Source organism: Gossypium arboreum, chromosome 2 (genome assembly GCF_025698485.1).
Source record: "Gossypium arboreum isolate Shixiya-1 chromosome 2, ASM2569848v2, whole genome shotgun sequence".
NCBI lineage: Eukaryota > Viridiplantae > Streptophyta > Magnoliopsida > Malvales > Malvaceae > Gossypium > Gossypium arboreum.
The window spans coordinates 8,670,514-8,683,246 of NC_069071.1; the positions used below are offsets into that span (position 1 = coordinate 8,670,514).

Genomic DNA, 12,733 nt, shown 5'->3' on the forward strand with positions numbered 1-12,733 from the left:
TAAGTTGAATCTGAGCTTAAAGGAGAAACTGATTGGGTAATGGTAGTGAAAGGGAAACAACTCTCATCGAATACAACGTGACGAGATACAAAAATTTTACCATTATCATCAAGACATTTATATCCTTTTTTATGAGTTGTAACCAAGAAACGTGCACCTTTTGGACCTGAGCTGCAGCTTATGCCGATTGTACGATCTAAGGTATGGAAAACAAGAATAGCCAAAAAGTTTCAATCGAGAATAATCTGGCCAGGCTTTATAAAGTTTCTTATAAAGAGTTTGACCTTGTAACACATCAGTAGGAAGCTTATTAATCAAATGAATTGTATGAACAAATGTAACCACTCAAATTTTACTGTTATCGAAAAAGTGTATTTTCGGGTCTCCGCTTCTAAAAACGGATTCATAAATATTTATTAAAATATTTACAAGTAAAATGAGTGGTTAATTAGAGTTTAATTAAGTAAATTTAATTTAATTAAGAGTAATTAAGTAAAAGAACCAAATTGAATAAAGTGTGAAAGTTTAATTGTAAATTAAAAGAAAATAAAAGGACCAAAATGGAATTATGCCATTTTTCCTCAGTGAGGCTACAAATGCATAAAAGTCAAAGATTTTATGCATAAATATGTATATTAAATTATTATTATTATTTATTATAATTTTTACATTTAATATTTATTAATGTTATTTTATTAAATTGATATTTATTATGAAATAAATTACAAGTTAACAAATGTATGATAATAAAATATACATGTGTAATGAATTAAATACATACATGTGTAATACAATTATATAATTACTTATAATATAAGAATTATTATTATAATATATATATATATAGTAAAGTAAACCAAAAAAGAAACAAAAAGAAAAAGAAAGGAGAAAGAACAGAGAGCAGGGACGAAATAAGGGAAGGAAAGAAGGAAAAAAAAAAGGAAAAAAAAAAAAAGGGAAAATTGGGGGTTTGATGCTTGAAGCTTAAATAGTCAATGTGATACCGGAAATCTCGGCTAAGAAAGGACAAGACAAAGTCAACGGGAGTTAGCTCGGAAATTAAGTCAATGTGATACCAGAAATCTCGGCTAAAAAAGGACAAGACAAAATCAACGGGAGTTAGCTCGGAAATTAAGGTTCGTATTTCTATAATTCGAACTTAATATTTAATTATTGAATTTATTATTTATTATGTATGGTAGGTGCATTGATTAGATTATTTGAAATAAAATGAATATTGATTGAAATTGAAGGGTGAATTTAATTAATAATTGTTGTATTTTAATTGAATGTTATGGTAAATAATTAAAGTATGAATTATTGGTATTGTGTTTTATTGAAATGATTTGATTTGAAAATGTGGTAAAATAATTATGAACATGTGTTTATTGTGGAATTTAATTATATGAAAATGAAAAGTGAATTGAATTGTATTAAATTATGAATTAATGTGAATAATTGAGATATATATATATTGAATTGAATGAAAATGTATGAGATTGTGAAAATGTGTGAATATATGTAATTATTGGAATGGTATATTAAGGAAAGAATTATTGAATTGAGAAAGTGAATTATAATTGATACTGAACTAAGATAGAAATTATACTGAAAAGTTAGTTAAATACCCTATTAACTAGTCGAGCTAGTCGGATATAGTTGGCATGCCATAGGATATAAAAGAGTACGGGTTTTTGCCTTTTTCGATCGAGCACTTATGTGTCGACTCATCGCCATCGTTATCGTTACTTTTACCGATTCGGCACTTTGTGTGTCGAATCATCATTCTCATTATCATATCGATTTAACACTTTGTGTGTTGAATATTGTTATCATTATCGTTCGGATTTGTTCCGATGAGGTACTCGTACCGTATTACTCATTATCAAGTATTCTTGTTTCGACTTGGCCGATGAGGCACTATGTGCCATACTTGGTGTGTTGGTTGGATCCGTATCCGCTCGAGTCCGAGTCATGTTAATAGGGTAAATAAAAGTATAAAATAACCGATTATTATTGAATAATTGATATTAAGGATAATTGACTATTATTGGATATTAGATCATTCTTGAATAATCAATATTATCAATAATTGATCATTACCGAATAATTGATTGTCGCTGAATGAATGACTGTTACTGAATAACTTAATTGTTACTGAATATCTGATTTTACTTAATAATTGACTGTTACTGGATAACCGATCAATTGATCGATACTGAATAACTGGTTATTATTGAATAATTGATTGTTACCGAATAACTGACTATTACTGAATAAATAATTGTTCTGAGTGTTAATGAACATTACTGATTGATTAATTGTTATTGAAAAATAATAAATGATATGAAATTTAAAGTAGACCAAAACATTGGTTGAAAAGTGAATGTTTGAATTCTCATTGAGTTTGAATAGTTCAATATATATAAATTAATATGTTTTATAATTGTTTAAGTGTTCAGATTATAAAAATACCACCGAGTGTATACTCAACAGACGGTTTGTTTCTCTTGCAGATTAAGTTAAGGCTAGATCGTTGAATCAAGATCCCGTGACGATCCGAATTCAATGAGGTAAAGTATGTTGAGTATTGATAATGGCATGTACCTAGGATGTTTTGTGAGAGTCATTTAGGTTGTAGAAGTATTGATGAAATGTGTAAATTATGGTTGGCAACGGTATGTAATATGAATTTTGAAATTTACTAAAAATTCGTAGTGATTCTAAATTAGTCCCGAATTGAATTTACTGTTCATATTGGACTGTGCGGGCCCATTAAAGGGACGACATCTTAAAACTAGGATGTGTGTGAATATTTATTTTAATTAATGACCAGGAATTGGACTGTACTGATTGGTAATGTCTCGTAACCCTGTTCCGGCGACGGTAGAGGGTTAGGGGACGTTACAACAAAGGCATGAGACCACAAACCAAGAGGCAAATAAGCTTGAGCCAGAAGTGTAAGTCCAATCTCCACAATGTGCCTGTGTTTTCTTTCGACCACACCATTCTGTTTAGAGGTGTGAGGACAAGTAATCCTATACTGAATGCCACTCTAAAACAACATCTTTGTGAAAGATTGGAACTCTCCTCCCCAGTCACTTTAAAAACATCTTAATATGACATCCAAACGGAGCTTCAACATATTTCTGAAACAACACAAAACACATCAAAGCTTTTGACTTATTCTTAAGGAGATACAACCAAGTGTACCTGTTGTAAACATCAACAAACGAAATATAATACAAATATCCATCTGAAGTTGTATGTATCGGCCCCCACAAATCAGAAACCACTAACTCAAAAGAAGAAGAATATACAATTTGAGAAGTGGGGAAAGGTAACTTATGAGCTTTTCCCAATTGACATGCTGAATAAACCTGTGGCAGGTTAGTTTTATTGAAAACAACATTACAATCTTGTAGAACTTGAACGAGCACATTATTACAAGGATGACCAAGTCTTTTGTGTCACAAATCAACACTTTCTAATTGAATATTATGTACTGATTTTGAAACATTAGAAAGATCAAAACGAGCTCTAACAGTTACGTGTGATGAAAATGAAATGTTAAACATGTACAACCCATCATACATGTGGTCCACTGGCAAAGTGATCTCTATTTGTATGTCCTTCACAAAATAATGAAAATGGTGAAACTCAAAATAAACCTTATTGCCTTTTGCAAATTAACCAACAAACATTAAATTCTTACAACATTTGGCACATGAAGAACATTTTTTTTAATTGTAAGAGCCTAGAAGTAGTAATGAGAGCAGAATAACCTATATGAGCAATAGGAACAGAATTACCATTTCCCATGGATAATGTACTTGTACCTGTATGCTCAGAGAGTTACCTTGTAGATTGTTGTTTTAAGAATCAAACAAAATATTAAATATAATAACGTAAAATGTATGAAATATGAGTAGTTAGTAGACCTGCCCATGGGTCAGGCCACCTAGCTCGGCCCGAAAGCCCGCCCGAAATGTGGGAGGGTTTGGGCAAAAATATAGACCCGAAAAATGAACTTGGATAAAAAAAATAAAACCCGTTTAAAAAATGGGCCTGGCCTCGGGTAAAACATTTTTGGCCAGAGCTCGACCTAGCCTGAATTCAATAAATGACAAAAAATCTATTTTTGTTTTTATTTTTAATATTATTTTCTTATTGTTTTCTCCTTATTTTGCGACTATTTTACTATTATATTGCTACTTTCATTGTTATTATTTGGATATTGTATAAAACTTATTTTATTGTTAATTTTGTTATTTTTTAAAGATATTTGTTAATTTTATTATTATTTTAGAAACATTTATTGAGAAATATTTATTTTAATAGTTTTAAATATTTTAATATATTTTTTAATTAATAAATTTAAATTTTTAGTTAAACCCAACCTGTCTCGGCCTATGTACACCTTTAATCATCATCTTTAACCTTATCTTTGGGGCCTCACTTCCAAGAAAAAACACGTTTCTTAACGACGACGCTACTGTTACATAGTTGGAGAACTATGATTGTATCAACTGTTTCATTAGACGCAGGGGACACAATAGAAAAGAAAGTTCTGAACCTTTCAACGTCCCTCCAAACATTGTAACTCCTTTTGATAGAGTTGACTTGCCTCCCCACCAATGAATTTAGTCTAAACTCCAACATCTTTTATTCAATGATATGCTTCATTTTTTATTTCTTTCTTTATTATTATAGTATCTCAAATCACATAAAACAAAAACATAATTTCTAAGTACAGTATCTTATACTGAAATAAAGGGAAATGTGCTAAAAATACATATTTTTGGAGAGAATGCCAATAAAGAGCTTCAACCATTTTCTTTTATATGGAATTTTATGTCTGAATTTTTTCTTTTAGTTTATTACATTGAAATATTTTCTATTTGTTTAATACTTACAGAGAAAGATTGTATGACAAATTAAATTTTTCTCTTAATATAAAACATCTTTAGAAAAACTGCTAAATACGGAAAACAATTATATAGATAAAATAAAATATCGAACTCTTAAAAAGAGAAGTAAAAAAAAAAAAAACCAATAATCACATTGTTTAGGGCATACAATGACCAAAAAGGCAAAAATCATATGACTTTATTTAGTGGTTGGAATCTGATGACCAAGAATGCACCGAAAAATCTCCAATACCGCCACCTTGACTACTGTTACCCAAGTTGAACTGATAACCCGACGCTTGAAGCGGAAAAACGATAGGATATGAAGTCGGCGGCGAAGCAGGCGATGACGACGATAAGGAAGACGATTGTGCTTGAGAACTTTCTGATGAAGACAAAACTGTTCGATCGTATGGATAAATGGGTTGATTTTGCCGCAGCTGCTGTAGTTGTTGCTCTCTTGGGACACTACTGGTGGAAGAACCCAAAACAAGCTGAGAATAATCGAGATATCCGCCGGCAACTTGAGGATTTGGGACCAAGTAATGAGACTGAGAGTGGTGAATGATTGGGTCAGTAGATGTAGGAATGGAGAAAAGGGTGTTTGGGGAATCGGAAATGGGGAAATGGGTTGCTGTTTGATTGGGGGGAACTGATCGGAGCTTGACATTTTCAGGGAAGTTAAGCTTGGCTTTGTTGCCTCGGAAACGAAGGGCTGCTTCATCGTAGGCTCTGGCTGCATCCTCAGCGGTATCAAATGTGCCTAACCAAACTCTAGCAGCTTTGAATGGGTCTCTTATCTCGGCTGCCCACTTACCCCATGGTCTCTGTCGGACTCCCCTGTATCTCCTCCTTGGTTCTTCTCTGTTGTTGTTCTCGTTGCTATTGTATTCATATGTTGGGACCAATTGCGCTGGGGTGTTTGCCTCTCTCACTGCAAAAAACAGGGGATGCTTAACTTAATTCAACATATACTATAATTGGCAAAGGTTAAAAACATAGCATACGTGGAAAGTCTATAACTTTGACTTAGCTTGTAAAAAAGAACAATTAATAATAGTTTGAAATTTCTACTATGTTGCTTACCTCCTGCAACAGCAGAAGACGAGCCACCATGTGGCAAGTGGACAAATTGCGAACAAAGATTAGCAACAGACTCGACAGCCATCCGTCCGCCACCACCACTACCGGTAGCACAACCGTCGACTTCTTCCCTTCCTCTCTTTAGCCCACCAAATCCCAATGAAGGGTTGATATTGTTAGACCGCCAATCCAAGTATTCATTCCCTGAAAGCTCTTCATCATCAGCAGGCACATCGCCGGCTACGACATGAGTCAAAGCTGAAACCATAACGGACATCTCCCTTTCCCTACAAACATCGGACAACATCAATGACGACGACGGCACTGCCTCCGCCACCGCCGCAGACGATGACCCTTCTTCTCTCATCATCATCAACTGATACATCAATGATCCTTGATAGTCTTGGTCTAGGTCACCGGCTCCCCTGCTATTCTCACCGACCACTCTTCCTTTCTTGTTCGCCACCTCTGTAATGATTACGCAGTAATTTGCAAAAATCAAGTCGTACAAAACTTAACCAAGTTCTATTTTTTATTTTTTTTTCAGTTCAACATAAAAATAAAAATAAAAATAAAAACAAGACTTATATAGGGGATTCGACACTGAATCTCCTTGGAACAAAGGACAGTTTGGCTCAATATGAAAGCCGCTTTTTAAAATTTTACAAAAGATCTGTGGATAATTTATTAAAGAAAAAAAGATGGAATTTTGTACTTGGGAAAAAAAGATGACCTGGCAGGTGGGCAAATTGAGATTTGTGTACTAGAAATTACGTTTTCAAGTGTGAAAGGGGAGAAACGAACCGACTATTGATATTTTTGTTTTGATTAATGGTACTAAAATTTGATAATTAATTTAAATATATTCACGCACATGATGAAATAAAATGTGATGTGAGAAGTAAGGTGTGAGTGGGGTATTGAGGCATCTTATGTACGATAGCATTTTATAGTGACTTGTACAAATTTACCCTAATGAACCATTTTTAAGAAATTTTAGCTAAAACTCATTTAATTTAAATTGATTACAACTCAAAAAGAAAAAACAAGTTTTGCTTTTTGTGTTTCATTTTTTAAAAAGAAAAAGTTAAATTTTGTTTTCTTTTTTCATTTCGCTTTTATCATATCAAACACTTGCAAAGGTCTAGTTGATGGTGTACAATGCATATCTAACTTCTTAATCCAAAGATGAACCCACAAGTTGTAGGGAATATAATTTAGGTGATTTTTTTTTTCTTTTTAATTTCAATGGGAGAGGACATTGACCGTTTCATCACCCAAATTTTGTTCAATTCCAATAAAACCTAAACGTGCAAACTTCCTAATTTTTGCAAAACCTTTTGTAGCAGTATATTATATTCAATTTAGGAAACGGCGTCCAAAAATGTATAGTGAGTTTTTTCACCCTTCTTCATCTTTCTTTTCTTATAATAAAAAATGGTTCACTACTTTGACAGATGTGGTGGCGTAATTTGATTGGATAGAACGGCGGTGGTGAGTGTCTAAAAGCTGACCCAGGTCAAAGCTTGTTATCAGAAGACGCGGTTTGTTACTAGCTGAATAGATTAGGTGGGGGCCATCACTGTTTCACCAAGTTGTTTGAGCGTACGTTCCAATCTTTCCCTTTGGACTACTGTCCGACATTGTTTTTTTTTTTAAGAAAAATCATTAATTTAATAATTCATTTTAAGCGGTGAAAGATAAGTTTTATTAACATAATAAAAGTTTTAACTTCAAAATTAGTAGAATATTATAATATATTAACAATTGAATTCATCACAATTTGAGCACGAAAGTGATTACAAGTACATAATATAATAAGGAATTCAACTTCATATGATCCAAAATGATAGGTAAAAATTAGTAAAAGAATCGAGCATAAGTAACACTAGAAAAGACAACAAGAAAATCATCCCTAAATTCATTTGTAAAAGCATGACTACATGCATAAGTAAGAATAAAAATCGTGCTATAAGAACAAACAAAAACTTCTAAAATTGAAACTTATTAAACAATGAAAAACGAACAAATATATATAAACTTAAGATAAAACGGGTCTAAACCAACTGTGAAATCATTTATTATTTTGAAATACTCTCAAAACAAAAATATATTAAGAAACCAACAAATAACCACCTACTTTCCAAAAGAAAATGTTGGTGGTCGATGGAGTTTCAGTGACGACAAATACCATCATCTGTTAATCACAACTTATAAATATAACAAAGATATTCAAAAAAAATAAATCTATAAATAAAAAAGAAATAATACACATAGTTTAATGGTTGGAATAGTTGGAAATTCAATCCCTTTTAAGATGAAATTTTGAATGTCAATATTTTCTATCTAGTCACTTGTTAAATTTTAGAATGAATCAAATTTGAATGTGAATATTAAACACCAGAGTATCTAGTACATAAAAAGAAAAGCAAATTTTACTGTAGGTCCCATCATTTCATTAATAGTATTCAATTAACCCCTCCAAAAATATCTCTTCAAAGAATGTGAACATCAACCAACCTTCATGTTTTTATGATTATTGTTGGTACATTATTGGATGATAACCTACCTCAAATTCAAATTTTGATTCCAATGCAAATAAACATCATCTAATTTCACATTGAAAGTTTTACAATTGTTGTTACTTTATTGATTTATTGGATTTTTTTTCACAAAAGGAAACGACAATAATAAAATTTGAACCCTAATTTTAGTTTTCTAATAAAAAATTTTAATCACCACTACTTTACGTCATTCATTGTTTTTTATCCACAACAATGGCATTGACACATTTATGCAGTACCTGGTAATAAAAATAAAGGTATGCTCATACATCTTTAGCAAGTGAAAGAAATATGAATTTAGTAATTAAAAGTTGGAGGGTTGAATTGAAAAAAGAACAAGTAGTTAGGAAGTTGTGGAGTAAATAACCAAATAATTATGAGAGTGCAATATTTAGATTAAACAGGAATGCGGCTTAGGGACGTCACTGTCACTTACTCATCATTCTTTTTATCCTTCCAAACCAAAACAAAATACACCATTTATGAAAAGAAATTTATTATGTGTACTAAGGTGACTACGTATTAAATATATAATAATTTCATCCTTATGATTATTGTCATGATTTTAACGATTGATGTGTTAAAATAAATTAATTTTTAATTTCTTCTTCTTCTTTTTTAAACTTTCTTTTCTTTTCTTTTTTTGGTTAAATTTCATTATTAGTCCTGGCACCTTATGAAAACTATGAATTTAGTCTTTATACTTTTTGAATGACACAATTTTAGTCCTGACTCAAACTGTAGTAATTAAATTCGTTCGGGTGAACTCAATTACCAGTCATTTACTATGCGTGCAATTGTAGATTTAATCCATATTCTCCAAACAAATCATTCTAAGTCCTTATACTTTTCAAATTTTGAAATTTTAGTCTTGATGCAACCGACACTTGTTAATCCATTAATTGAATTTTTAGTTAGTGATATGTGGAATAACAAGCTTGTATGATGTACCATTACACATATGATAATATGTTTGTCATATCATATTTTGAAAATGGTAGAACTTAACTTAATGAATTTAACAGTTATTGTTTGATAAGCACTGAAATTTTAAAATTTGAAGAGTAAAGAGACTAAGAATGACCAAATTAAAATACAAGGACTAAATCCACAACTTGTATAAAGCTAATAACAGAATTTGACATTCTTTTCCTTCACAATATAAATCCCAACCTAATGTAAATTTTTAGGTTAAATTGTGTTGTTAATCCCTGTACTTTGTAAAAGTTTCAAATTTAGTCCTTATACTTTTATTTGATCAATTTTAGTCCATGTACTTTTCAAATTGCTCACTTTTAGTCCCTATACTTTTGTAATTATGAAGTTTTAGTCTTGACCCTACAATTGCAATTAAACTTGTTTGGTTAAATTCAATTACTAGTCATGTATTATGCGTACAACTATAGATTTAGTCTATTTTTTTCAATTGGATCATTCTAAGTCCCTATACTTTTTGAATTTTGGAATTTTAGTATTAACGCAAATGACAGTCGTTAATCCATTAGTGAATAATACGTAGAAATAATAAACTGACATGACATTACACATATGATAATATGTTTGGCGTATCAAATTTCAGAAATAACAAAACTTTACTTAATGAATTTAATAGTTACTACTTGGTGATGACTGAAATATTAAAATTTAGAAAGTACAGGGACTAAAAATGATTAAATAAAAATACAGGGATTAAATCCATAATTTTTATAAAGTGGCAAGATTTAACCAAAAGTTTATGTTTATGAGAGACATGACATTTAGATAATGTGAGATATACTGGAGTGTTATTCACTCAGCACCGAAATTTAAATAGTGATTGATAATGTGTAGGTTGGTTTGGCAAAAAGGTGATGGACGTCGGTAAGACTTATCAAAACAAAAAAAAAAAAAAAAAGGTATAATTCAGTGTAGATTAAATAAAATTTTGATTTCAACTTGCAATTTGTGGGATTCTTTTTTTAATTTGACGGTATCGGTGATTAAATTATAGGGTTAAGTACGTTCAATTTGTTGGCACATGGAATATTAAAACCATCAAACAAAATACTCCTCCTTTTAGCCAACATATTTATTTATAATTAAATCTATAATATCTTCTTTTTTTTTGGGTACCTCAACTTCAGAGTTTGAATATTATATTAATTTGAGTGGTATCAAATCAATTTAAACTTTCTTCATAATTAAAAATATTCAAAACATACACAAATAAAATGAAAATTTAAAGGTGGAAGATTAATCGAATAAATCGATAGATGTAGATAGAGATTGTTATTCAATTGAATTCTTTAAGATAATAACCCCACAACAAATTTAATTAATAGTTCTAATCAACCCTCCAAGAAATAATTCTTTGAAATTTGAAGGATGAGAGTAGACTCCTATGACTTTTGAAGAAAATCAAGAAAAAAACTTCTAAAAATTACAATAAAGAAATATTTCACAAAAAAGTAACTATAAGAGTTGAAATTTTGTTAATGAATGAATTAATTGCTTTTAATGAATAATGAAGAGGTTAATTACATCGAAATAAAACTGTAATGAAACTTTAATTAATTTAAATTTTCTTGTTGACTAAAAATATAAAACTCCTAAAAATTTTAAGCATTTAAAAATATCCTAAAATTCGAATAAATAAATAAAACCTAATTGAGCTCATATATAATCAAAATTAAGTCTTAAACTCAAACCCAATATGATTCAAACTTAAATTGAAGCTTGAAACTCATAATTTCCCATAATAATATCATCCAAAAATTCTTCTAAAGCAGTCTTTAATTAAATAGTCATAACTTGAGCTCCTGGACTCAAAATTGAGTGATTCAAAGTACATTTCGAATATATGAAATGGTTCTTTGAACACTATGTAGATATCTTAACCCAAAAATGTTTGAATTCCATCCAAAAATTCATTGCAAATCAATTGATCTACCAAATTTGAAAATTGGCAGCTTGAATTGGCTTTAATAAATTTCACCCCATTCATGCATATATCATTCCCAAACAAAGAAAGAAAACTTTGGAGGAAGTTTAAGTTTCCAAATCCACATCCAATCCCCTAAAGTAGGTTGGGGAGGGTTGATAAGATTTGAAGCAATATGATAACCCAATTTGATTAAAAAAAAAAAGAGACCATTCGAGGAGGCATTCCAACACAAGGTATCAAGACCATCAGGAAAGATGGATAATGGATGCACAAGAATATTGTCCCATAAGAAATTAAGGATTTCAAACAACAAAGAACACAAACCGAATTGGTAATCTTTGACTAAAAAGTTTTCTTCGCCTAGCATAAGGGGGCCATGAATAGGAAAACGAATAGAACCCAACCCCGTCCAATCATCATGCCCAAAACTAACTCAGGAGACATGTTTAATGATCTACTAGATACATTTCTCAATAATATGTTGCACACTCTTTAGGGCTTTCCATGTAACTAAGAATTTAACTTTGGAGTTGTCATTTTGGAGGTACTTCGCATAAAAATTTGAGTCCATAATTCAAAGTTGGAATGCATAAGCTTCCAACAGAGTTTAGTGAAATGAGCTTGGTTTTGAGCTTTCATCTGGCGAATTTCAAGTCTTCCATCTCATTTCAATTTTGAGATAGTTGCCCAATTTGCCAAATGAATGCGAGTGCGAGATTTTGTCCCTCCCCAAAGGAAATTATGATTAATGTAATCAATGGCATTACATATGTTGGAAGGGAGTTTTTGAGATTGCATGAAATAGGAAGGGATAGATGTTGTAGTAGATTTTATAAGAATAAGTCCCTGATAAGGGAAAGGAAATTTGGTTTCCATCTAGCAAGTTTTGAACGAATTTTTTTGACAATGAAAAGATAATCCTCTTTGCTGGCTCTTTTATGGTGGATTGGATAACCAAGATAGCGACCAAGGTCATAAGTTTCTTGAAAGCGTAATAGATTTGTGATCTAAGATCTTTAATTTTTGGATAAATCTAATAGGATAACACCTAAAGCATACTGAAAAAATAAATTACCGAACCATGATTGTTATGGATTGTCCTATTGTGTGTAATCACTTGTTAATCTTATAATCATGGGACTTGATTGAATAAGGTAAGGAAATTATCATCTCATTTTTACTATAAATATAAAAATAGTAATAGTTGTCGAAATATTCTGGATATCCACTAGAGGTGCTCATGGGCCAGGCCG

General features: G+C 31.1%; 1 protein-coding gene across 1 annotated transcript; it reads right to left on the reverse strand.

Moving 5' to 3' along the window:
* Positions 1 to 4,983: 4,983 nt before the first annotated feature.
* On the reverse strand, positions 4,984 to 6,726 carry LOC108466655 (ethylene-responsive transcription factor ABR1-like). The gene is made up of 2 exons (XM_053020791.1): positions 5,997 to 6,726; positions 4,984 to 5,844 (listed from the first exon to the last, which is right to left on the reverse strand). The coding sequence occupies exons 1-2, from the start codon at positions 6,376 to 6,378 to the stop codon at positions 5,114 to 5,116; spliced, it is 1,113 nt and encodes a 370-aa protein (XP_052876751.1). The 5' UTR covers positions 6,379 to 6,726; the 3' UTR covers positions 4,984 to 5,113.
* Between the last annotated feature and the right edge of the window lie 6,007 nt (positions 6,727 to 12,733).

Excerpts from the sequence above, each read along its gene's own strand:
- LOC108466655 (XM_053020791.1), bottom strand. The coding sequence starts at position 6,378 with ATGTATCAGTTGATGATGATGAGAGAAGAAGGGTCATCGTCTGCGGCG. Across the intron at positions 5,845-5,996 it reads GTCTTCTGCTGTTGCAGGAG|TGAGAGAGGCAAACACCCCA; the intron begins GTAAGCAACATA and ends TGTTTTTTGCAG.